The sequence below is a fragment of the Macaca fascicularis genome, chromosome 13, assembly GCF_037993035.2.
Source record: "Macaca fascicularis isolate 582-1 chromosome 13, T2T-MFA8v1.1".
Classification (NCBI taxonomy): Eukaryota; Metazoa; Chordata; class Mammalia; order Primates; family Cercopithecidae; genus Macaca; species Macaca fascicularis.
In genome coordinates, this window is record NC_088387.1 from 37,162,166 (window position 1) to 37,185,719 (window position 23,554).

General features: G+C 39.0%; 1 protein-coding gene and 1 long non-coding RNA gene across 3 annotated transcripts in view; one reads left to right on the forward strand and one right to left on the reverse strand.

The window, feature by feature from the left end:
* Window positions 1–20,818, forward strand: part of SUCLG1 (succinate-CoA ligase GDP/ADP-forming subunit alpha) — a 36,204-nt gene extending 15,386 nt beyond the window's left edge. For both annotated transcript variants that reach the window (XM_074011441.1, XM_045368995.2), the window contains exons 3-9: window positions 888–1,004; window positions 2,796–3,008; window positions 3,152–3,209; window positions 10,926–11,009; window positions 12,696–12,847; window positions 18,742–18,930; window positions 20,577–20,818. In XM_074011441.1, the coding sequence (XP_073867542.1) occupies window positions 2,931–3,008; window positions 3,152–3,209; window positions 10,926–11,009; window positions 12,696–12,847; window positions 18,742–18,930; window positions 20,577–20,603 (588 nt within the window). In that variant the 5' untranslated portion in view covers window positions 888–1,004; window positions 2,796–2,930 and the 3' untranslated portion in view covers window positions 20,604–20,818. The remainder of the gene's footprint in view (window positions 1–887; window positions 1,005–2,795; window positions 3,009–3,151; window positions 3,210–10,925; window positions 11,010–12,695; window positions 12,848–18,741; window positions 18,931–20,576) is intronic.
* LOC141408323 (uncharacterized) lies at window positions 7,569–8,296 on the reverse strand. Its single transcript, XR_012422124.1, has 2 exons — window positions 8,076–8,296; window positions 7,569–7,860 (listed from the first exon to the last, which is right to left on the reverse strand). It is a non-coding gene; the product is annotated as an uncharacterized lncRNA (long non-coding RNA).
* Window positions 20,819–23,554: the final 2,736 nt, after the last annotated feature.

The window sequence follows — 23,554 nt, forward strand, 5'->3', positions numbered from 1 at the left end:
GGGGTCACCATATGGATGATATGTATTGCCGTGATACGGGATGACATCACCAAGGGTATGAATTTAGATGAAAAAGAGAAGTCTAAGGAGAGAGAAAGAGAAGAGGGGAAGTCGAACCCCAGAAGCCTAGTGAAAATCAATCTCTCAGTCCTTGGAGCTGTTTTTGGTTGTCATTAAGTGGATGGAGTTATGACAGTTAGGAGGGTATGCTACTGGCGTCTAATGAGTGGAACCCATGGTTGCTGCTAATTGTCCCACTAGGCACTGGATGACCTCTCATAAGAAAGAATCATCCTGTCCAAAATGTCAATAATGCTGAGACTGATGAGGAAAAGTGAATGGATAGAGAAATATAGGTTGCTGGGTGGGCAGTATTAAAGGCTTACTTAAGATGAGTGATCATTAATTTAAAATGATACCAGTTGACATGTTTTTTTTTCCCCCTAGCCACTTTTTGGCTGCACATGTATAGACTTAGAGTAGGGGGAAAATTGGATATAACCCAGGTTTTGGTTTTGCCAGAGATTTAAGTTGAAGTGACAGAAAGCCAAGGTTGTTGTGGGAGGGTGATGATCTACTATGGATTTTAAACTGAGGAGTGTGAGCCCATGAGGAGTTGAGAAACAGGAAGTTTCTGGTCATCAGCCAAGTTTGAAAACGGAATCAAAGAGGCCCTTGTTTATAGCTATTTTGGTTTTTCAGAGGCTTGTTTTGCTTCAAGGTTCAAAGCTATGTTTAGTACATTGATGGGAATGCTTCGTATATGTTATTGTCTGGGAATAGCTAACCTATTTGTTTTTCTTTTCCTAAGTTGCCAAGATTGCTTTTGCTTCTCTTGGGCTTTCCAGTCTACGGTTTCTCATGGATCTTGTGCTTTTTCCCCTCAGGGCACCTTTCACAGCCAGCAGGCATTGGAATATGGCACCAAACTCGTTGGAGGAACCACTCCGGGGAAAGGAGGCCAGACGCATCTGGGCTTACCTGTCTTTAATACTGTGAAGGAGGTAATTAGTGGTATCTGAGTTTGGCAAGATAAGAAAATCAAGGGAAGAGCAAGCATTCTTTGGGTAGAGATCTTAATTATGTTTCTTTTGGGAGAGTCACTTGCTGTTTGAAAATTCAGTAACGTAGAGAAATTTGAATTGCCCTCAAAACCTGTGTGTCATTTTTGTTTTTAGATATGCATCAGCTATTAAGGGAGGAAGTACTGTGGCCAGGCTCCTGTTTGGCTTTTTACGTTTCCTTACCTTTCTTCTTCCAGTGTGTTAGTAGTACAAATGTCAGCAACCACCCCTTAATTCTTCCTGAGTGGGGACTATGCAGCAGGCACTGTGCTAGGTAGTTCATTCAAATTGCCCCATTCAGGCCTCACCACAACCCTCAGAAGTAGGTGCTGTTATCATCCTCATTTTAATGGTAAGGATGTTACTAGTGCAAAGAGGTTAGAGATCTCGCCCATGGTCTCACAGCTGATTAGAATGGCTTGGAGTTAAGAGTGGTCCCATGTGAATAAACTAAATTGTAGAGTCAGATTTACAAATCACAGTGTCCTAGATTCTCCTCAAACTGCTGATTTCTTAATAATTACCTTTTAAAATTATTTTTAAGTTAAACTTTAATTATTTGTTACAAAACTGATAGGTACTTTTTGTAAAACTTCAGATGATACAAAAGGTAAGTAAATTATACAGTGTTTCTGACATCTCAGATTTTGCTTCTGTAGGGAGCTAATTTAAGCTCAGTGTGTAGTCTTGCATTCTCTTTTGACTCTTATATGAATAGATACAAAACTGAGAAATTATAGTGTAAATTCTTGGATATTTAATTTTAAAAATCTAGGAAATAAACTTAGTTCTTTGGGATGATGTATTGATCAGCCTTAAATGTATTCTTCCCCTCTTCTTATGCATATTTTTAAGGTATATTTTAAAGTATCACATGTTTTAAAGCACAAATTTAAAGTCCTTCCTGCTGTAAATTCTATTATGGCTGATTTTATAACCTCAAAATATAGAGAGGAGATATTTTTTCACAATTCTTCTAGGTAGACTTTTCTTTTGTCATGAGCCTCTTTTTGCTTTTTTTTTAAAGAAAGTTCTTGTTGCTCAGCAATCCATTTATAATTTATAGTGACACAAGTAGTTGTGACATTTGGAATATTCTTCTATAAGTTTTTTGACAGATAATTGTTTTTCACCCATTCTGCTCTTTCAAAGAGCTTTTTGAATGAGTAGGGTTCGTACCTTTCAGCCATATGACTTCCCAGCACAATATTTGCTGTTGTCACAGTCTAGCTTCTGGCAGTATTTGTAGCCTTTAGAGGTAGAAAACTATGTACTGTAGGTACTTTTCAATAAAGTACCTACATCCCCATGATATGACTTTTTTTGGTTCCATACTAGTGTTGATATTTTTTTTGTCTCCCCCTCTATTATCATCTTGAACAGAGTTTTTAAAAATTATTTTTTAATCCCCGGCATCATTTGTGGATGATCTATCAGCATCCTTTGACTCTGTTTACTGTCAAGCTGCTTTCAGGTTTACTGACATGCCATAGAGAGTGAGATGTCATAGAAGCTTTCAATTCACAGTGGCATTCAAATTGGCTGAGAAAGAGCTATGCTTGATTCTGCTCTACTCTGACACTGTAGCGAATTTGAGAATGGGAAGAATGCTATGTCTCTGGGTAGTGTCCTCTTCTTACCCCAAGACATTATTAAAATGATGGTATTGAATTTATTTTACAATGTTTATGATTTAACCAATAATAAAGTGCTTCATTGTTAATGTTTCAGGCCAAAGAACAGACAGGAGCAACGGCTTCTGTCATTTATGTTCCTCCGCCCTTTGCTGCCGCTGCCATTAATGAAGCTGTTGAGGCGGAAATTCCCTTGGTTGTGTGTATCACTGAAGGAATTCCCCAGCAGGACATGGTACGAGTCAAGCACAAACTGCTGCGCCAGGGAAAGACAAGGCTAATTGGGCCCAACTGCCCTGGAGTCATCAATGTGAGTGCAAAAAATAAAAAGAAACCCAGATTAAGCCTCTCACAGGGCTAAACAGCTTTGAGTGAATGCGAGTGTATTTGTGTGTGTGACCTGTGAGTGACTTTTTTTTTTTAACTTTTCTGAAAACTGTGATTTACTTTCAGCCTGGAGAATGTAAAATTGGCATCATGCCTGGCCATATTCACAAAAAAGGAAGGATTGGTGAGTTTGTTTGTTACATTCTTGTATTCTTGTAGATTAAAACATTTGCCTTAAACCCTCAAAACTCACAAATAATTTTTGACTTTACAAATCAAATTTAATTTGACTTGAGTAGAATTTACCAGGGAGTTTTGTAGTCTATCAATTCTGTATCTTGAATATAATGAGTTTATTTGAGAAGCCATTACAATTCTACAGAATCAATGAAGATTTTTTTGGTGGTGGGAGTTTGAAGATTTTTTTCCTGCTGAGCACTCTGTGGATTCTTCCATGTGTTTGCATGTATCAGTAGTTAATTTCATTAACTATTATAACTTAGTTATTGCTAAGGAGTATTCTATTGTATAATTATACCACAGTTTGTTTATTCATTTTCCCATAAATGAACATTTGGGTTGTTTTCATGTTTGAGCCTTACAAACAAAGCTTAGGTCAATATTTGTGTACAGGTCTTTTTGTGGAAACATTTTCATTTCTCTTGGGCAAAATGTGTAGGAATGGAATTGCTAAGTCATGTTCATATGAACATAAGTCAAATATGTTTAACTTTATAAGAAACTGCCAAATAGTTCTGCAAAGTGGCTATATCATTTTATATTTTCATCATTAATGTAGGAGAGTTCCAATTGTTCCATATCTTCACAAACATTTGGTATTGTTAGTCTTTTCATTTTTTAGAGACAGAGTTTCACTCTGTCGCCCAGGCTGGAGTGCAACGGCTTGATCTTGGGTCACCCCAACCTCCGCCTCCCAGGTTCAAGTGATTCTCCTGCCTTAGCCTCGCGAGTAGCTGGGATTACAGGCATGCGCCACCATACCCAGCTAATTTTGTATTTTTAGTAGAGACGGGGTTTCTCCATGTTGGTTAGGCTGGCCTCAAACTCCCGATCTCAAGTGATCCACTGGCCTTGGTCTCCCAAAGTGCTGGGATTACAGGCGTGAGCTACGATGCCCGGCCATTAACCTTTTTAAATGTAGCCATTCTACTGGGAGTAAAATGGTATCTCTTGTGGTTTGAGTGTCCCTGATGACTAATGACGTAGAGCACCTTTTCATGTGCTTATAAGGCCATTCACATACCTGCTCAATAATTACCTTGTTCTCTTAGATATCACAAACTTTCTTAAAATGTTTTAGGTTTGTAGGCACCTTAGAAAGCAGGGCAGTGATCAGAAAGGCAACTCACATGGCCTATTACAGGAAAATTGTACTGCTACTTGGTTAGTTCTTGAGGAAACAGCCAAAGCAACATTTCAAAGTTGCCACATTAGGCTTGTGTTTAGGCTTTACACCAAACTTTCTCTAAACTATACTGTTTTTCAGTCATGAAAGATGATTGACCGTATTTTTCTCTATCTATAAACCATGGCTACTAATAATAAGGGTAATTATCATAGTGGATGAGTGTCGGCTGTGCAGTTTACAGAATTGGGTTAAAGGTCATGATTTTTGTTTATTACCAATGTCTCTTAGAGCTGTCAGCCCTGCTGCCAGTGGCAGTACTTGATAATTTCACTTACGAGAGAGGTTACAGGGAGCTCCATAGGCCATCTGAGTTCCAGTGGGGCCTGATCCATGTATTACTGGTGGTCTTGTACATACTTGAATATTTGTTATATTCTTGGGTCTGTTTTGAAGGCTGTGGTGTTAAGGTGAGCATGGAAGGAATGCTGTGTGCTGAATTGCCTTTCTGATCACTGCTCTGCTTTCTAAGGTGCCCATAAACCTAAAAAATGAAAATCAAGAGAAGTTCAGGGATGTCCTTTAGACCTTGCCTTTGTGAATGGTCATAACCCATTGATGAGACAGTTGTCTGGGAGACTGCATTTAATTCCTTTGAAAAGGGACATTAAAAAAAATAATAATAATAAAATATGTGACGCTGTGTCCAGAGTTGGTCCCTTCCAGTGGGTTCTTGGTCTCGCTGACTTCCAGAATGAAGCTGCAGACCTTCGCGGTGAGTTACAGCTCTTAAAGGTGGCACGGACCCAAAGAGTGAGCACCAGCAAGATTTATTGTGAAGAGCGAAAGAGCAAAGCTTCCAGAGCATGGAAGGGGACCCGAGCGAGTTGCTGCTGCTGACTCCAGTGGCCAGCTTTTATTCCCTTATTTGTCCCCGCCCATGTCCTGCTGATTGGTCCATTTTACAGAGTGCTGATTGGTCCATTTTACAAACCTCTAGCTACAGTGAGCTGATTGGTGCGTTTTTACAGAGCACTGATTGGTGCATTTTACAAACCTCTAGCTAGCTACAGAGCGCTGAGTGGTGCGTTTTACAATCTTAGCTACAGAGTGCTGATTGGTGCATTTTATAATCCTCTTGTAAGACAGAAAAGTTCTCCAAGTCCCCACTCGACCCAGGAAGTCCAGCTGGCTTCACCTCTCAACACTACAAGATTTTTGAGGGGGTAAGGAGAGAAAGATGGTTATTTGTGCCAGCTATTCTTATTTTGGTACCATTGCTAATAGTCTCAATAACCTCCTTGACTTCAGATCCTTAGGTTGAGAGTTAAGGGAAAGGAAAGATTTTTCAGTCCCTTGGGTATTTCTGAATGGAATATAATGTAATGTAATAGCAGTGTAATAGTGTAATGGATTTCCAGTTTTTGTTAATAACAGCTAATATAATTGCATGTCTGCTAATTGAGTGTTATTGAAGGAAGTGATTGGATTCCAAATTGATGATATTTAACTGTACCATGTTATTTTTTTCTCTTACGATAGACAGTTTGTTACTCTCAACCACATATCACATACTTGACTCTTCTGCCCTCTTTTAAAATTTTAAACTGCCTATATTGAGATAACTATAAATTCATGTGTAGTTATAAGAAATAATGCAGACAGATCACCCTTTATCCGGTTAGCCCAATGGTGAACATCTTGCAAAACTGTAGTATAATTTCATAAACAGAATATTGACATTGATACAGTCAATATAGAGAACTTTTCCATAACCACAAGTATCCTTCATGTTGCCCTTTTCTAGTCACTTGCCTCCTGCTTCCACCCCCTTCTCAATTCCTGACAACCAGTAATCTGATCTCCAATTGTATAATTTTGTCACTTCAAGAATGTTATATAAGTGGAATCATACAGAATGTAGCCTTCTTGGATTGCCTATTTATAGTCAGAATAAGTCTCTAGAGATTCATCCAGCTTGTTGTGTATCAGTGGTTTGTTTCTTTTTATTACTGAGGAGTATTCATGGTATGAATGTACTTTGGTTTGTCTAACCATTCACTTGTTGAAAGACATCTGGGTTGTTTTCAGCTTGGCCTATTACAAGTACAGCTGCTATAAACATTTGTGTACTGGTTTGGGTGTGAACATTGTCTTCATTTCTTTGGAATAAATGTCCAGGAGCATGGTTGCTGGGTTGTATGATACTTGCATGTTAGTTTTTTAAGAAACTGCTAAATTGCTATACAGTGTGGCCGTGCTATTTTCCATTTCTACCAGTAATGTATGAGTGATGCAGTTTTTCTGCAGCCTTGCCAGCATTTGGTGGTGTCACTGTGTTTTTATTTTAGCCATTCTGGTAAGTGTTTAGTGATAGCTCAGTGTAGTTTTAATTTGTATTTGCCTAATGGCTAATGATATTAGTTATCTTTTTATAGATTTTTAAAATAAATTTATTTGTCATATGTTATCTTTTTCAGTGAAATGCCCCTCCTTGGGTTTTGCCCATGTTCTAATTGGGTTGTTTACTTTTTTATGGTTTATTTTTTAGAGTTCTTTGTATATTCTAGGTACTAATACTTTGCTGGATATGCAGTTTACGTTTTCATATTTATTTAAAAGGGATCTTGTTTATATCTGCAAAAACTCTTCTTGGGATTTTGATAGGAATACACCATTACATAAGTAGGTAGGCATTACCCGCCTAACCTTCTCAGTGATGAAATGTCTCATAGAGGGGAGGGACCGTGTTGAAGACAGAGGATGTGGATGGGACAAAGGCACTGAGAATAGGGAAAAAGTGATAAATGAGACATATGGGGGGCGGAAGTTGTGGTGGTTGTCATTTGTTATGCATTAGGGTTCAGTAAGTGAATAATCTTAAAACTATTGAAATTAAATTTCACTTAAGAGGGTGGTCTTACTCCATTGATGAGTTTTCAGTTTCAACTCACTTAGTAAACATATATGTGTACCTTTTGTGCCTGGAACTATGCTTTAAGCTGGGAACATAGAGGTTGTGAAGACTCTTACTTATTGACCCCCCCACTGAAAATTATAGTCTAGTGAAGAAGGTGTCTGCTACAGAATCCCAAGCACCACTGGGGGTCTCTTACTGAACCAGGTGGTAGGAGAATGTTGTTCTTAATTGGAGAATCAGTGTGTGGTCAGGATATTCAAGTTTCAGGCTGGTTGATCGAGCCTGACTATGAGTTTATTTGCCAAGCCAAAATTATTAGATAAAAATTAAAACTTGAAATTTATCCTTTCCTTTTTTCCTCATGGATGTTTTACAGATGGATCATTCCATTTTACTGTGTCAGCAGTAGGAGGCCATGTTATGTCACAGACTTGAGGGCAGGGCTCAGGCAGCAGGTAGTCTCCTTAGAGATGTTAAGCTGTTGATCAGAGGCACTGTCCTGCCTTCCGAATAAAGAGTTTGTGTTCGTTCCATCACAAGGCAGGCTTTCTGTAACGCAAATATAAATATCTGCCCATTAAAGCTAGGTAGAATCAGTATTTTAGATCAGGTTTTAAGGATTTCTGCTTTTGGTAAAATTTTTGTTTTTTTAAAAGCATTATTATGATTTTAATATAATTCTTAACAGTGCTGAAAGTTAGCATTAGCTAAAAGTGACCTCAAACTTAGTAGTGTTTGCTATAACACTAGAAAAAAATAATTACCTGTAGGTTGCTGTAGGCCATTCAGTGTTCTCTTCATGATCCTCCCTCTGTCCTCAGTATTTGGCATCAGTACCTGCCTTGACCTCAGGAACAAGAAGAGTTGACAAGAAATGAGCCCTCTTGTTACCAGAAAGTACTGGAATTGTACTGCAAGAACTGCTGTTCTTGTTTTCTTAGAAGAAAAAATTCAACCAAGAGATGCACAGCCAGGGTTAAGTAGCAGAGTTTATTAAAGGAAGATAAAGTACATTCAAAGAGAGGAACGGCTGACCGGCTGGCTGACCTCCTGGAGAACAGTAGCGGCAGTGTTTATTTAAAGAGACAGTACACCCTGAGAGTTGATTCCGAACAGGCTGCTCAAAAGAGAGGATGAGCTAGCAGCAGCTAATGCTGAGGGACCCTCTTTATGAGAATATTGCATGATTATTCATGAGGGGGCGTGAGGGGGTATCATTTGCAACCATGTTTAAGCAGTCTCCTTGTGTGCATATGCTCTGTAGTTGGACATGCTAGTATACACTTCGCATATCTCATTAGCATTTAAAATCTCCACCCAGAGATGTGGTTTTTACTATTATAATGAGCAAAAGGCTACTCTAGGGCAAGTTAGTGGAGGATTGCACACGCTCGTCAGCAGGGGAAGTCCCTACCATGATTATCTCCAACTAGGGCCTGATAAGACCCCTTCAGGGCCAGTGGATTCCAACCACATGCCAGAAGTAGCCAGTGTAGCCATTGCCTTTTTGCAGACGGTCAGTAGGCAGCGCCTCTAGGACTTTTTCCAGGGCTCCCCTGCTTGCTTGTTTCTGGCCATCTGCCTAACATTCTTACTGTGTCTAATGGTAGCGTTAGGGCTTATAGTGAACCATTCAATGAATGAAGTTGTTTCTACCCCAAAAATACTTATGGTTTCACAGTGGTAGGTAAGACACAACTTCTCCTCGTTATTTCTTAGTAATGAGGGCAGTAGGAAATATAAAAGCATTGAGGAGATTTAGAGAAAGAGATTATATCTCACTTCTCTTTGGGGGTGATCAGGAAAGACCTCAAAGAGAAAGTAGCATTTAATGTGGACCTTGAAGGATGATTAGAAGTTTTGTCACATGGTGGAGGTGAAACACTCCATTTTAAGCAGAACAAATATGAAAAGATAGGAGAGCATGAAATATCAATGAGGAATAACCCAGTTTCACTAGGTAGGGAAATAGTAAGAAACAAGTCTGAAGAGGGAGGCTGGGACTGTGCTGGGCTAGGGAGTTAGAGCAGAGTTCCACATGAAGTGAGCCATCATTGAGGACATAGTTGTCACTGTCTAGTGAAATGCATCTAAAAGAGCAATCTGACAGTGTTCTGTAGGGTCTGTTTAGCAATGACTAAGTTACGTACACACTGTTCTTTCAACTTGACTGGTTGGTATAGATAACCTGAAGTTATTGTGTGCCCAAATTCCTAGTGAGAAGATGCATGTATGCATAGGGCACACATTCAGTACGCGTTAGTGTACAATAATGGTGACATAGCACTTTGCTTAAGAATGTAAACATGCTGTATAGAAGTTGAGGTAACTTATAGTTATGTTTTTTGTCTCAGGTTGACAAAAATTCTACTTGCCCTAGTAGGGTGATAATATTGTTAGAAAAGGGTCTTCTGAGTTCTTCAAAGTTGCTCCAAGGAAGGAGTTTAAGGAAAGTAAACCATAGACACCCTGGATTAATTTTTTTGTTTGTCTAAAGTATTACATAGATTGTGGCTTTGAATACATTACCTTTCTGGAAGCTCAGCCAAGCATAGTAAACTATAAGAGAAGACATCTAGCTGTCATTCCTCCCTGGCCCGCACTGGCTCTCTTCCCTCCACACACACTTAATCCTGATGTGAAATTGAGTGCTTTCATACAGGTCCATTTATAAAAGACATTAGGTGGGAGACTTGGTTCCAGAGGGATCTTGACCTTATTCCGCAGTTTTCTTTATATTGACTTGAAAGCCTATATATTGGTTGAAAATCATTGGGAAAATAGTTGTGGAGAAGATAGGTAGTATTTGAAAATGTGACTAATAGTTTGGGTACTGTATTAGTCTGTTTTACATTGCTACAGAGGAATATCTGAGCCTGGGTAATTTATAAAGAAAAGAGGTTTGTTTGGCTAATGATTCTGCAGGCTGTACATGAATGGCACTAGCATCTGTTCAGCTTCTGGTGAGGCCTCAGGAATCTTTTACTCATGGTGGAAGGTGAAGGGGGAGTACGCATGTCACATAGTGAGAGAGGGAATGAGAGAGGCCAGGATCTTTTAAAGAACCAGCTCTCATGTAAAGGAACAGAGTGAGAACTCACTCATTACCATGGGAAGGGCACTAAGCCATTCATGAAGGATCTGTCCCCATGACCCAAACACCTCCCACCGGGCCCCACCTCCAACATTGGGCTTCACATTTCAGCCTGAGATTTGGAGGGGACAAATACCCAGACTACATCATGTAATATAAGTCTAATCTATTACATTCTGCCACTGTAGGTATGATTGTACCTACCAAATTTATATTGATATTATCCTCTTCATAAAGATTCTCAGAAGAGATAATTTAAGTCTTTCTTGCATTGTTTTTATAGTCATAACCTTAACTAATAATATACTTTCTCCTATGTCTACATTTAAAAACCTCCCTGCTTTAATTTAAGCCTTCCCTTTTCATTTCATCATTTGAAGATACTATTGATTTTGATGGCAAATCATGGAATGAATTTTATAGCTATGTTAGTCACTCAAAGTGTTTGGTAATTTAGTTTACCATATTTTAGTCTAACATAGAAACACAATCTAATATTTTTGAATTCTCTTTCATTAAGGCATTGTGTCCAGATCTGGCACCCTGACTTATGAAGCAGTTCACCAGACAACGGAAGTTGGATTGGGGCAGTCTTTGTGCGTTGGTGAGGGATTTTTTGCTAAAATCATTTTATTGGAGTGTAGTGTCTTCATTGGATGAGTATAATAATTATTGATTTTATTATTTGCAAAATATTTTGATACTCTTATAAAAAGGATGTTATGATCTCAAATTTAATTTGCTTAAGTATAAAGTCGTTCTGTAGTTTTTCAAGATTCATGGTCCAAGATTTCATTTCTAGGTTGAAGAACTAACGTCTTGGGACATGTGGCTCCTGGAGCACCTTGGGTGCCTGAAAACATCACTTCATTTGATTGCTCTGAAGAAGTGGTTCTTTATATTAGGACTTTTGCTGTCATTGCCATTATGTTCATCAGTGCTTCATAGTTACTGAATTCTTTGCCAATTAGTGTCTCATTCTTAAGGCAAGCCTCTCAGGTGCCTCTGAGCTGGAAAATTGTACTGTTAGAGCCTTATTGGTGAGAAAGTCAAGGTTGAGGAAGGTTCAGTTACTCAGAACTTCTCTTTTTATCACACTATACTGCCTCCCATTTGAAAAAATACAAATTACAAGTTTTTACATTTTAAAATAATTGCATTATTTGTTGCCAAAAGCCAAGGCAAATTCCTCGTTTTCATATTAGTAAATATTCCTTCAAGTTCTTAGAATACCTCTTAACCTTCTAGAAGTATCTTTACCAAAAAATAACATATAGCTCTGGAGTGTTTTTATTAAGATCCAAATTCATAAATTAAATATTGAAAACATTAATTGAGCATTTCTACATGCAAAGCACAGTCATAAGTGGAAGATACTTTAGTGTGACAGAGAATAAGAAAAGGTTTGAAACAGGCTTACTGATTCCTTCTTTTCCAGCTTTAGTTTTGATTTGTAAATGGAGGATAATAATGCCTGTCTCACAGAGAAGTTGAGAAAATTAGGAAATGACAGATCTAATGTGTGCCAAAGCATAGGACTTGACACACGGTTGGCACTTAATAAATGCCGGTTCTCTTCTTCCACTCCATTTTTCAGAGATGCAGTGAAAAGTAAGAAATCAATCCTGCCCTCAGTAAGTTTATAATTTAAAAATAAGAAGTGGCAGCCTCTCTGTAGGGAACATTTACTTTAACCCTGTCTAAGAACTCGTTCTTAAATGTGGTGTGTAGTACGGCTCTGATATGCAGGCTCTGTCATCACCGCTCTGGATCCAGAAGAGGAGGGATCAGGGCAGTCACTATCACTCACTGGCACTTGTGTCTTAAAACTTCTGGGCAGTTTATCTGCAGCATACTTCATCAAATAGTTTCTTTGCTCAAAGAAATTTGTTAAATGTTTATTCTTTCCTCTGGTGTAACATCAGCATGCAACACAGATACACATTTTCTTAAAATGTTCATTTCTAAGGAGTTATCTGGGAATAATTTTGTGAGACAGAAGAGGCTTGATAAAGGAGCTAAAGCAAAAAGAGGGTTGTCTTCGTTACAGCCCTAGAATATTCCTAGAATATCAGGAACCAACCACCATTTAGCATTTATACAATATTACCAACAGAAATAAATGTAGCATTTTGTGGTTTTTAAAATATTAAATGCAAGAGTAATGATACTTTAAAAATATTAGGGAGAAGGGTAAGAAAAATGACAAACTAGTTAAAAACATTTATTGACCTAAATTCCAAGGTTCACTCTTAAATTTCCAGCTATTGATATTTTTCAACTTTTTCAGGCATTGGAGGTGATCCTTTTAATGGAACAGATTTTATTGACTGCCTCGAAATCTTTTTGAATGATTCTGCCACAGAAGGCATCATATTGATTGGTGAAATTGGTGGTAATGCAGAAGAGAATGCTGCAGAATTTTTGAAGCAACATAATTCAGTAAGTTTGGGTTTGGAAAAATATAGCTCTTTGCTCTTAATATCAGAGGCTTGTTTCAGAAGTTATTTTTATTTTTTCAAAGGTGAACTTTTTGAGAAAACATGAAAGACAAAACTTTTCTGAGCAGGGACTTCTATACCGGACACTCAGACAATTCTGTATTATTTCTGGGTGATTCTCTACTTCCCTGTTCTGAACTCTCCTCCCCAGGCATCATCCTACACTTTGTGGTAGGTAAGTTGTTCTTCTGCTGAACAGATACATTCAGGCCATCAGCCCGAGAGCCCCTACTTGACCTGCAGACTTGGTTTTTGCCTGTGACTGGTATTCTTTCTCCCGATCTCAGAGGGAAATAAGTGTTGTTTTCTCTTTTTCAAGGCTGACCTAAAGATCCTACCCCTCCTGCCTTTTTTTCAGGATCTGGCGTCCCTCTAGTTTTAGACTTTCCTTGTGGAATGGCACTTCCCTTCAGAGATCAAGTAGAAAAGCTTTACTGTCTATGTCCTGGGGAGGCTTTCCTTGTTGCCTTTTGCTTAGAATTAAATGTAAAGGAGTAGTGTTGAGTTGTGTCATCATTTCCTTTAGCTTGAGGGAATTAAGCCCTATTCCTGTGGTGAAAGGAGAGATGGGGGTGCAGTAGTGACTGAAGCAGTTTGGTGGCCACCAGCCCCCACCTCAGTGAATTTGTGCTGTGGCCATTGTTGTGTCAGAGAACTGTGGGAAAAAATCAAGCCATTGATTTTCAGAATTTATCTTACACTGAGGAATGAGGGAAAAATTCTCTTCAGGAGACCAGGCAAGAGAGTGGAGATAACTTTCTCTCTATGCTTATGAAAAAAATCCACTAGTGAATGAATTAAATGCCACGTAAAACTAATACTAGAGAGTTAAAGGAACCAATAATATCATGTACAGGGTGGTTTACCCAAAACAAGGCATATTTATTTGTGTTTTAAGGAATTTTCAAGGGCTATTTTGAATATACTTGATTTTCTTTGGTGGTGATTTTAAGCCCTAACTCCCATATTAGATATGACTCAACTTTACCCTCACTCTCTCAATCTCTTTCCTTACTTTTCTTTCATTCTTGAATCCTCAGCAGTCGGGCTCCTATCTGTCACTTAGAAGCTATATGACCTTGGGAATGCTTCTTAATCTCTCGTTGCCTCAGTTTCCTTATTGGAAAAATGAGGATATAGTAGTGCCTGCCTCCTAGAGTTACTGTAAGGACTGTAAGGTTTAAATGACTTAGTAATGTATAGCAAAGTAGTGCCCGGCACTCAGTAAGCACTCTTACTGAGCCGTTTGCTGCTGTGGAATCTTCTTACTCTCCTCACATTGTGTTTGCAGAGGTCACCAGTGGCCTTGATTCATTCGTCACCCTCTCCATACTCTTAGTTTCTTTCTGGTTTTCCTCTTCTTTTTCATTCCCTGGATCTATTTTCTGTGCTTATTTCTATGGCAGAAACCTGAGAACTAACTTTGATTTCTCTCTTCTCCTGTTTCTACTCAGTTACCAAGATCTGTCTCTGAGACATCAGAGGTTTGTCTAGATTCAGAGCCTTGTCTATGTTTAGTTCATCTACTTTGGTTTGGGTCCTCATCCCATCTCATCTGGACCATCTCAATGATTTCCTTCATGATCTCTCATATTTTCTCCAACCACCCCCCTTTACTCTTAGACCATTCTGCTTATGGCCACGCAAATTATCTGCTCTTCTGAAACATGGGTATTGGTGCTATTTGTCCTTGGTTCACATCAGACAGTGTTTCCCATGTAATGTTTCCCATTACATGTCAGCTAAAGGGCAGATTTAGCATGGTGTTTCAGTCCTTCACATACCATCGAAACTTTCCCTTTTAGATCAGTTTTCCATCTGACATGCCAGTTTTCATTCTCACTTGCCTTTGCTTGTTCCTTCTGCAAGGCATGCTTAATATCTGACTTTCACTCTAGACTGTGTTATGGACTGCAGGGAACTGTTAATCTCAGTGCCCGGCCCAGTCCCCTGGCACAGTAGGCACCAATACAGGTCAAATAAATGGAGGAGTAGATTGTTAAGGATAGGAGTAAAATTTCTTGTGTTCAGAAAGTTGTATAGTTTGAAATTTAAGTAAAAACTTATTTAAAAAAAAAAAAAAAGGTTTGGGTTAATACAGCATTATGCTGTGTTAAATTGAATTTAAAATGTATTTGGGCCCAATTCTGAATCTCTTGAATAGCTTGGTATTTAGTGGGGAAAATGAAACATAGACATTTTGTTTCATTTGGCAGCATATTTCCTATTCCTGGTTAGTTCTTATGGAATTAATTTTTATTGAGAACCTAATGTGTACAAGATTCTAGGTTAAACAGTTCAGATGATGCATTATATAAAATGCCTAGTGTAATACTTGGTGTAAACACTCGATAAACATGATCTGCTGCTGCCTTTCTTGTTATCATTACAATGGTAATAATTATTAGCAAAAGTTCTGGTGTTTAACTTTTATCCTGATGCTTTGGCAAGATGTTTTTGTTCTCTATGAATGAGAAAACTGGTACAGGAAGATTAGTAACTTGCCAATGGTAGGTATACAGCAAACGAACCAGGGGTGAGATTCATACCCAGGTTTGCCTGACTTCTTCATTTCACCATGGAAGGATGAGGAGTCAGATTGAAGGAGTTAAGAACAAAGAGTCATCAGTCCTGGGCATAGGCTCAGACTATACTGATAGCATTCTAACTGGCCTTACTGTTTTTAGACATACCTCTCATCATTTCTGTGTCCTATTTTCAGACTACACTTCCCCATAGTCTTTTAGTTGTAGTTCTCTCCACTTAAAAAACAGAAAACAAAGAAGCCTCCAATGGCTCTTTGTTAATGGGACAGATGCAGATTTGTTTGACATTCTAGGCTCAACAAAATCTTGATCCTTTCTAGTGCAACAATATTCTCACTTTTTAATGCCACTCAAACATGAGATTCTCATATTCTATGTAGATCTTATGAGTGAATGAATAAATAATCTGTGGAGTCTTTTTTTTTTTTAATTCTATACCATAGGTACTACAGTAGGTGCCAGGCATACCGAAGTTAGTAAAAATATAACCTCTGTGTTCAGGGAATTCATAGTTTAGTAGAAGAACACATGGGGAATAGGTTATAGCCAGTGTGCTGAATTTAATAGTAGAAAGGTGTAAAAGGCACAGCAGGGTCATTGACGAGATGATCAAATATGAGGGCATTTGTTGGGAGGGTGGGAGAGAGAGACAGAAAAGGCTTATGGGGGAAGAGGAAGCTAGAGTCACGTCTTAAAAGTTAAGTGGGAGTTTACCAAGTATCCAAGGAGGGTGGAGAACATTCTTAGCAAAGGCACAGAGCTAGAGCATTCTGTGCCTTTGTAAGATAAGGAGGAAGGGAGGAAAGGTGGCAGATGAGGCAGGAGTAAGCAGTGTCTGCCCACGTAGCTCCTTGCGTGCTGGCATCTTAGTGGGAATCGGGGCAGTCAGTGGAATCAGAGTAGCAGTCATTCACTGCCATGTACTACTCACAGTGCAAAGAAAAAAAAAGCCAGTTTCACTTATGAATGTCCTTGATGAAGCAATACAAATTATTAATTTTATTAAATTATGACGCTGGAGTCAGTATTTTGTGATAAAATGGGAAGTAAAGCACTTTCACAGTTGAGTTGTGAGCTGAACTAGCTGTCCTTTTCGTTGGATACAAATTTTACTTGAAAGAATGACTGGCAGACAAACTTGTAATTCAGACAGATCTCTTCCCAAAAATGAACAAAGTAAACCTGCTGTGTCAAGGAAAACAGTTGATAGTATTTGTTGCTGCTAATAACATTTGAACTTTCAAGTGAATATTTAAAATTTCGGAAAACTTGCATCTGTAACTGTGATCTTGACAACTTCCTCCTACCTAGAGGCTTTTCTAATGAGCTTGGTGGTGATACTGATAACTGATTTGTGGTTATTAAATGATGAAATGTGTCAGCATTTGGAAGATCTGCGTAACTCAGTGAACCCATATTTCCTAACTGAGGAATGCATGTTACAAAATCATTGTGGTTAAAAGATCACTCAAAGTGCAAGACAGATTAATGAGTTTTAAATTAACAAGGGACAGAAAGTTCACTGATATGGTTTCAGATTCCAACATTGCACCTAACCTTTAAGAAATTACCACTGAGAGATTTGGGTAGTGTCAAAGAAGACACTACCCAATTATCTGTAAGGCAGTCAATTAAAATACTTCTCCCTTTTCCAATTACATATCTGTGTGAGGCTGGATTTTCCTTTTATACTTCAGCTTAAATAACGTATTGCAGCAGATTGAATGTGAAAGCATTTATCAGAATCCATTTGTCTTTTATTAAGTTAAACATTCAAGAGTTGAAAATATAAGTGGTAAAATAATGCAACTCTTATCACTAGAATGGTTTTTAAAGTGTTAAAATGTTATTTTTAAGTGAATTAACAAATATTTATAAAATTTGTTTTAACTTCTAATATACTAAATATCATTAGATATAATACATATCCACAAAAGGTCTTTGAGATCCTCAGTAATTCTCGTAAGTATAAGGGATCCCTAGACCAAATGATTTGAGAACTGCTGGTCTAGGGGAAGATGATGGTACCTAAGTGAAGTCTCTCAGGTTCTACTCGTGCTCAAGTTCTGCCTTCTCCAGGCCTCTCTGTTTTACCTGGTTCCTTATTATCTCTGGACTTCTGTTATGAACATGATATTACCATTAATTGTGAAACGTAATCATTTATTCATATATTAGTTTATGGTATCTTTTTTTTTTTTTTTTTTCCAAGACAGAGTCTTGCTCTGTCACTAGGCTGGAGTGTGGTGGCATGACCTTGGTTCATTGTAACCTCCGCCTCCCGGATTCAAGCGATTCTCCTGCCTCAGCCTCCCGAATAGCTGGGACTACAGCTCGAGCCACCATGCCCAGCTAATTTCTGTATTCTTAGTAGAGATGGGGTTTCACCATGTTGGCCAGGATGGTCTCGATCTCTTGACCTCATGATCTGCCCGCCTCGGCCTCCCAAAGTGCTGGGATTACAGGCCTGAGCCACCATGCCTGGCCTTTGGTATCTCTTAATGGATTGAGGTATATACATATTTTATATTATGTCTTCAACTACTTTGCAAGTCTAGAGTACGGAAATTTTTATATTTTCTTTGTATGGGTTTTTTTTTTTTTTTTAAAACCTCAGAATCTAGTACATAGAGATTATACATTAGAATGGATTTTTGCTGAATAAAACTAATTCTGATCTTCCCTCTTAGACATAGAATTCCAGAGTAGAAAGGGCTTTTGGGCATCAATCTAGTTTGGCCATTTCATTTCATAGATGAGGCAGCAGAAGTCTGGTTCTCAAGAAACCTTGTCCAAGGTCATGCAGCTTTTGTCACTAGGAAATTAAGTCCTAGGTCCTTTCCAGTGTACTTCCCACCTCCTCTTTTTCTTTTAGCACATTTATTAAGGGTGAACTAATAATGAATTAACATAATATTAGGTTGAAGTAATGCAACCCAGTCTTGTGTCTTAAATTATTATTATCACAAATCATATAACATATTTTCCAGTATGCTCTTTTACTTTTCAAATGAAAGAGTCACATGTGTATTTGTGAAGTGGGAATTTTATATTGAACAGATACGAACATTGGCACAGTGCTGTATTCCTGAGTTTGTATGGAAAGTTAACTCAAAGGAGAATGCAGTGGTTTCTATCATGGTTTAGTATTTGTGTTGGTTTTCCTAGGATGAATGGTGGGCTTTCCCCTGCCCAAGTCATTTATCATTTACCAGCAGAGTCAAGACTTTGAGGTCCAGTTTTGATTGATTTCTTCATTAGAGTATTTAAAATATTACTTTCTTTCCAGGGTCCAAATTCCAAGCCTGTAGTGTCCTTCATTGCTGGTTTAACTGCTCCTCCTGGGAGGAGAATGGGTCATGCCGGGGCAATTATTGCTGGAGGAAAAGGTGGAGCTAAAGAGAAGATCTCTGCTCTTCAGAGTGCAGGAGTTGTGGTCAGTATGTCTCCTGCACAGCTGGGAACCACGATCTACAAGGTGAGCTCCAACAGTGGCCCACGTGCTCTGAGGCTGCAGGCTTTCTGTGTGTGTGGCCATACTGGGTACCTGGAAATCATGGCCTTTGCTTCTGGGACTTAATTGGTTTTCTGATGTGCAGCTTAATAGTTTTTATCAACTCTATTGATGTCCTAGTGCCCTAATTAGGCATGACCAGGAATAATGTTCTTATTTTAAAGCTTTCTTCTTTAAACATTGGGATTTGTATTTTTATAAGTGGCAAAATACAACATACAAAAAAAGCATCTTGAAGATCATATATGTCATGATTTCCATTTTGAGGGTTTGGAAGGTAGCTGTGCAGATAACTGCTTTTTGTTTTGTTACTTGTTTTTTTCTTTGGGATGTAGCCACCCTGACCCCATGGGTTTCTGTTTTTAGGGAGAGGAGGTTGGAGGCTGAGTAACAAGAAATGGAAATTGGATGAAGGAGTTGGGGTGGAGGGAGATCTAAAGAGGGTGAGGAGATTGGCCCTGGCTATGTTGTAATACCATTGTTACTTAAAGGTTGAAGGAGTGACTTCTTAACTGTTTTTTTTTTTTTAATTTTCCTTTTTTAATAGGACATTCTGGGTTAAAATATTCTAAGTAATTTGATGTCTTTTATAATCTCTTTGTACTGATTTTCAGCTTGTCTCTTTGAGTGGTCATTTAAGGCTGTTTCTCCCTCATTATTTTTATGATGGTATACCCCCGCCACAAAAAACAAAACAAAACAAATCTCCTCTTAAGCATGCTGAAAATAGATACCTGTTGGTTTCCTAGAAGGGAACAGCATTCAGAGAAAATTTCAAAATCCTGATTTGGTGGTCTTCTTTGCCCTTGTCTTAGGGATGAATAAAGTGGACTCCTTGTTTTATTGAATCTTTGCATGATCCTGCTTTTGGAATAGAACACTATGTGCCAAAGTGTTTGAAATAAATCTAGGTGCTTAGTGAGTGTGAGAAAGAATTTTATTTGAAGGTGGGGGTAAAGAGAAAAGCCAATGCTTAAATTCACATTGGAGATGTGTGTTACCATTTTCTTCCAGTAAGTGGCAGCAGGTATCTACACATTTTATCCTAATTGTTAAAATCTAGAAAAATAGGATTTTTGTTATTGTTTCCTTAAACACTACTTTGCTTAAGGTATTTGTTTGTTTCAGGTATTTCTAAGGTTCTTGACATTTTGTTCAAATCCTAACAATCTGTCTTTAGCTTTATTCTCTGAGAAACTGAGCAAACCTGTTTCCATTGCCTTATTAGAAGGGCTGGATGTAGTTCATGTATATAGCACTACAGTTTGGATAAGCACAATGAAGTTTCTCAGATCCTAAAATTATTGTTATTATACTGCTGTGAAAAAATACATATTATTCAAAACCTCCCTCTCTGCTTCTAGATTTAGGAAATATAAAGTTGAAGCTCTGCGTCTTGTTTCATGAAATTCAAGCTGACACAGACTCATTTTGAAAGCTGTTGTTCTGTGTTCAAACACCCTCATCCTGGTACATTTTTCTTCTGTAATTTGGTTGTTCAAAGGATCCTAAAGATAATAGGTTTCAAAATCATTTTGACCATAAATGTAATTTGGATCTTTTATCTTTATTCATTCCATCTCTCTTCTCTCTCTCTTCTGTTTCTGAAGGAATTTGAAAAGAGGAAGATGCTATGAAAGAAAAAAAAATTCCTAAAACTGTGGAATGAATCACTTAGACATGTGACCCTGCAGCAGTTTGCTTCTGTTGTCCACTGATTATCAGCCTATGTGCCTGACACTGGTCTTGCAGTACAACTGGACGCCAAAACAAGGTGGAGGATGTCCTGAATGAAGATGTTTTCACCTCACTGTATAACAGAGACAGCCAATAAATCTACAATTTGATTTCAGTATGGTTTGGGAGACTTCTTATTGTTCCAGTGTGAAGGATGAAAAGAGTGGGAGAAATGGAGGTGTATTTATGTGTGTGTATGTTTTAATGGGTTCTGATTGTTTGTTTGTTTGTTTTTGGAAACAGAGTCTCTCTCTGTCACCCAGGCTGGAGTACAGTAGTGTGATCTTGGCTCACTGCAACCTCTGCTTCCCAGGGTTCAAGCAGTTTTCTCTGCCTCAGCTTCCCGAGTAGCTGGAATTACAGGCGCCTGCTGCCACGCCTGGCTATTTTTTTTTTTTTTTTGTATTTTTAGTAGAGATGAGGTTTCACCAAGTTGGCCAGTCTGGTCTTGAACTCCTGACCTTGTGATCCACCCGCCCATGGCACTGGGCCTTTAATGGGTTCTTTAGAGAACATTGTAACCAAAACCTCTGGGGGAATGAGGCTGTAACAGTGTCAACATTGCGTTATCTAGCTTAGACATAGAAGGACTTCAGGTATCTTCTGAATTATTGTTTTCTCATATATGTATATATCTCCATCATGCAGGGTAGTTCAGAGGGTTGGAGATGATGCATGAAGTCCCTGGCATGTAATAAGGCAACTTAATTGTCATCAGTGCCTCTATCATCACTACCATCACCACCACACCATCATCATTATCATCAGGATTAGAGGCAGAAGCTCATTTATATTTCAGTTTCTGCCTCGTTGGGGAAATGAGAGTCTTCACCAATGCCATGCTTTTCTGTGGTTCTGCAGAGAGCCCATCCAGAGCCCACATTCTTTGTTTAAGGTTGAAGACATTCACTACAAGAAAACTGGAAAGCTGTTAGCCATCCTACTTCGTGTTCAAAAGGGAACTTCTTAACAAGAAGTAATCCCAGTGGGTAATTGCCACTAAACAAGACAGAGGTGGTGCCTGTCATCAGGAACTTACATTCTGGAACAAAATACCAGATAGTGTAACTCTCCTGAAGGAAACAAATAAGAGCATTAAAAAAAAAAGTATTAGGGAGAAGCCCCTGAAGAAATGTAGACGGGAATTCTCCCTGGGGAGGGGACGTGCGTTGGGACCTGAGGACTGAGAAGGTACCAGCCATGCAAAAACGGAGTGTGAACACTCAGGTAAGGGAACAGCCTGTGCAAATTGAGGGAGGGGGAAGAGCTCATTTTGAGGAGGTGAAGGAATACTGGGTGGTTTGAGATGGGTTTGAGGAGGTTTGATGGGCCTGAGGAAATATGTTTTGGGAGCTTGCATGACCATGCCCATGCTGCTGCTGAGAACACAAAAAGCAGGTGTTAGGTGTCACAGACCAAGGAATTCTGCCCAGACCAAGGGACACATGGTGATTGACTTTCAGATCAAGTAGACTTTAGTTTCTGCTTATTTCCTCAGCTTAAAAATGTGGAGAATGGCTCCCATGCCAGAGGGTACCTGGGTATACGTTATGTGGTGTGTGAGGGTGCTCATCACGGCAAGCTTGGCTAGGGCTTGGTATTGCTCCATAAACTTGAGTGTACCCTGCTGCTGTGCTTAGGACAGCCCAGGGTGACACTACTGGTCCAGGAAGGAAGGCATTTCCTCCTTCCTCTAAACCAAGGACCCTATAAGGAAAATGTCTTGGTTGAACTCACTGGGGCTTTGTGACAGGGACACAACTCACATGATAGGTAGGTGACCTGTCTTAGCTCAGCTCAAAGTGCTATAACAAAATACCGTAAACCAGATGGCTTAAACATTTATTTCTCACAGTTCCAGAGGCTGGGAAGTCCACTCTCAGGGTCCAGCAGGGTTGGGTTCTTGGTAAGGGTCTCTCCCTGGTCTACAGACAGCAATGTGTCCTCACAAGGTGGAAAGAGCTAGCTCACCCTCATGACTTAATTACATCCTAAAAGCTCCACCTCATAATACCATCACATTCTGATTAGGGTTTCAACATGCAAATTTGGGAGGGCATAAACATTCAGTCCACTGCATGACCCTAACAGAAGGCATCCTTTTCAGGGTCCACCCTGACCCAGGGTTGCTCTGGGATTGCCTTAGCACCCTGACCTGTCCTCTGAGCATCTGTCCCGAGACTATGTCTCTCTTTTCACTCCCCTGTTCCTGTTGCCTAATCCAGGGAGCTCAGTGTCCCCATGACTCTTTCATCTTCTTCCACCACCACGTCCATCTTCCCATTCCCTTTCATCTTCCTTTTCCCACCTACCCTCTCCACTCCTAGGATCCTGTGAGGCCACCTTCTCCTAACCAGCTGTCTCACCTCTCTCCCCTCCTACAACACCACCACTACCTCTGATCTGAGAGCTCAGACGGCAGTGGGTAGAATTTTAGGTTCTGGTGTTTCCTATTTCAGTTTTATTAACAAAAAAAGTGAAAGAGCTACTCACAACTCCAGTAAATTTGAAAAACTTTTGTTATGTAAACTTTAAAACATTTACAAAAGAATTGTGATGGCATAATGTACTCCCATGTACCCATCACCTAGCTTTGAAAATTATCAACATTCTACCATTATTGTATGATCAGTAAGTAATCTCCAATCCATGTCCCATAGTGGTGATGTTGTTAGAAGAGTTCTTTTGTTAAGGTAAATTTTACATACTTTGAAATGCATAAATCTCAGCCATATACATTAGAGAAATGGGTGAACCCATGGAACCACATTTTCCTCATAATATAGACCATTTTATTATCTCAGAAAGTTCCATCATATCCTACCTAATTGCCTCCTCTCTATAGGTTACC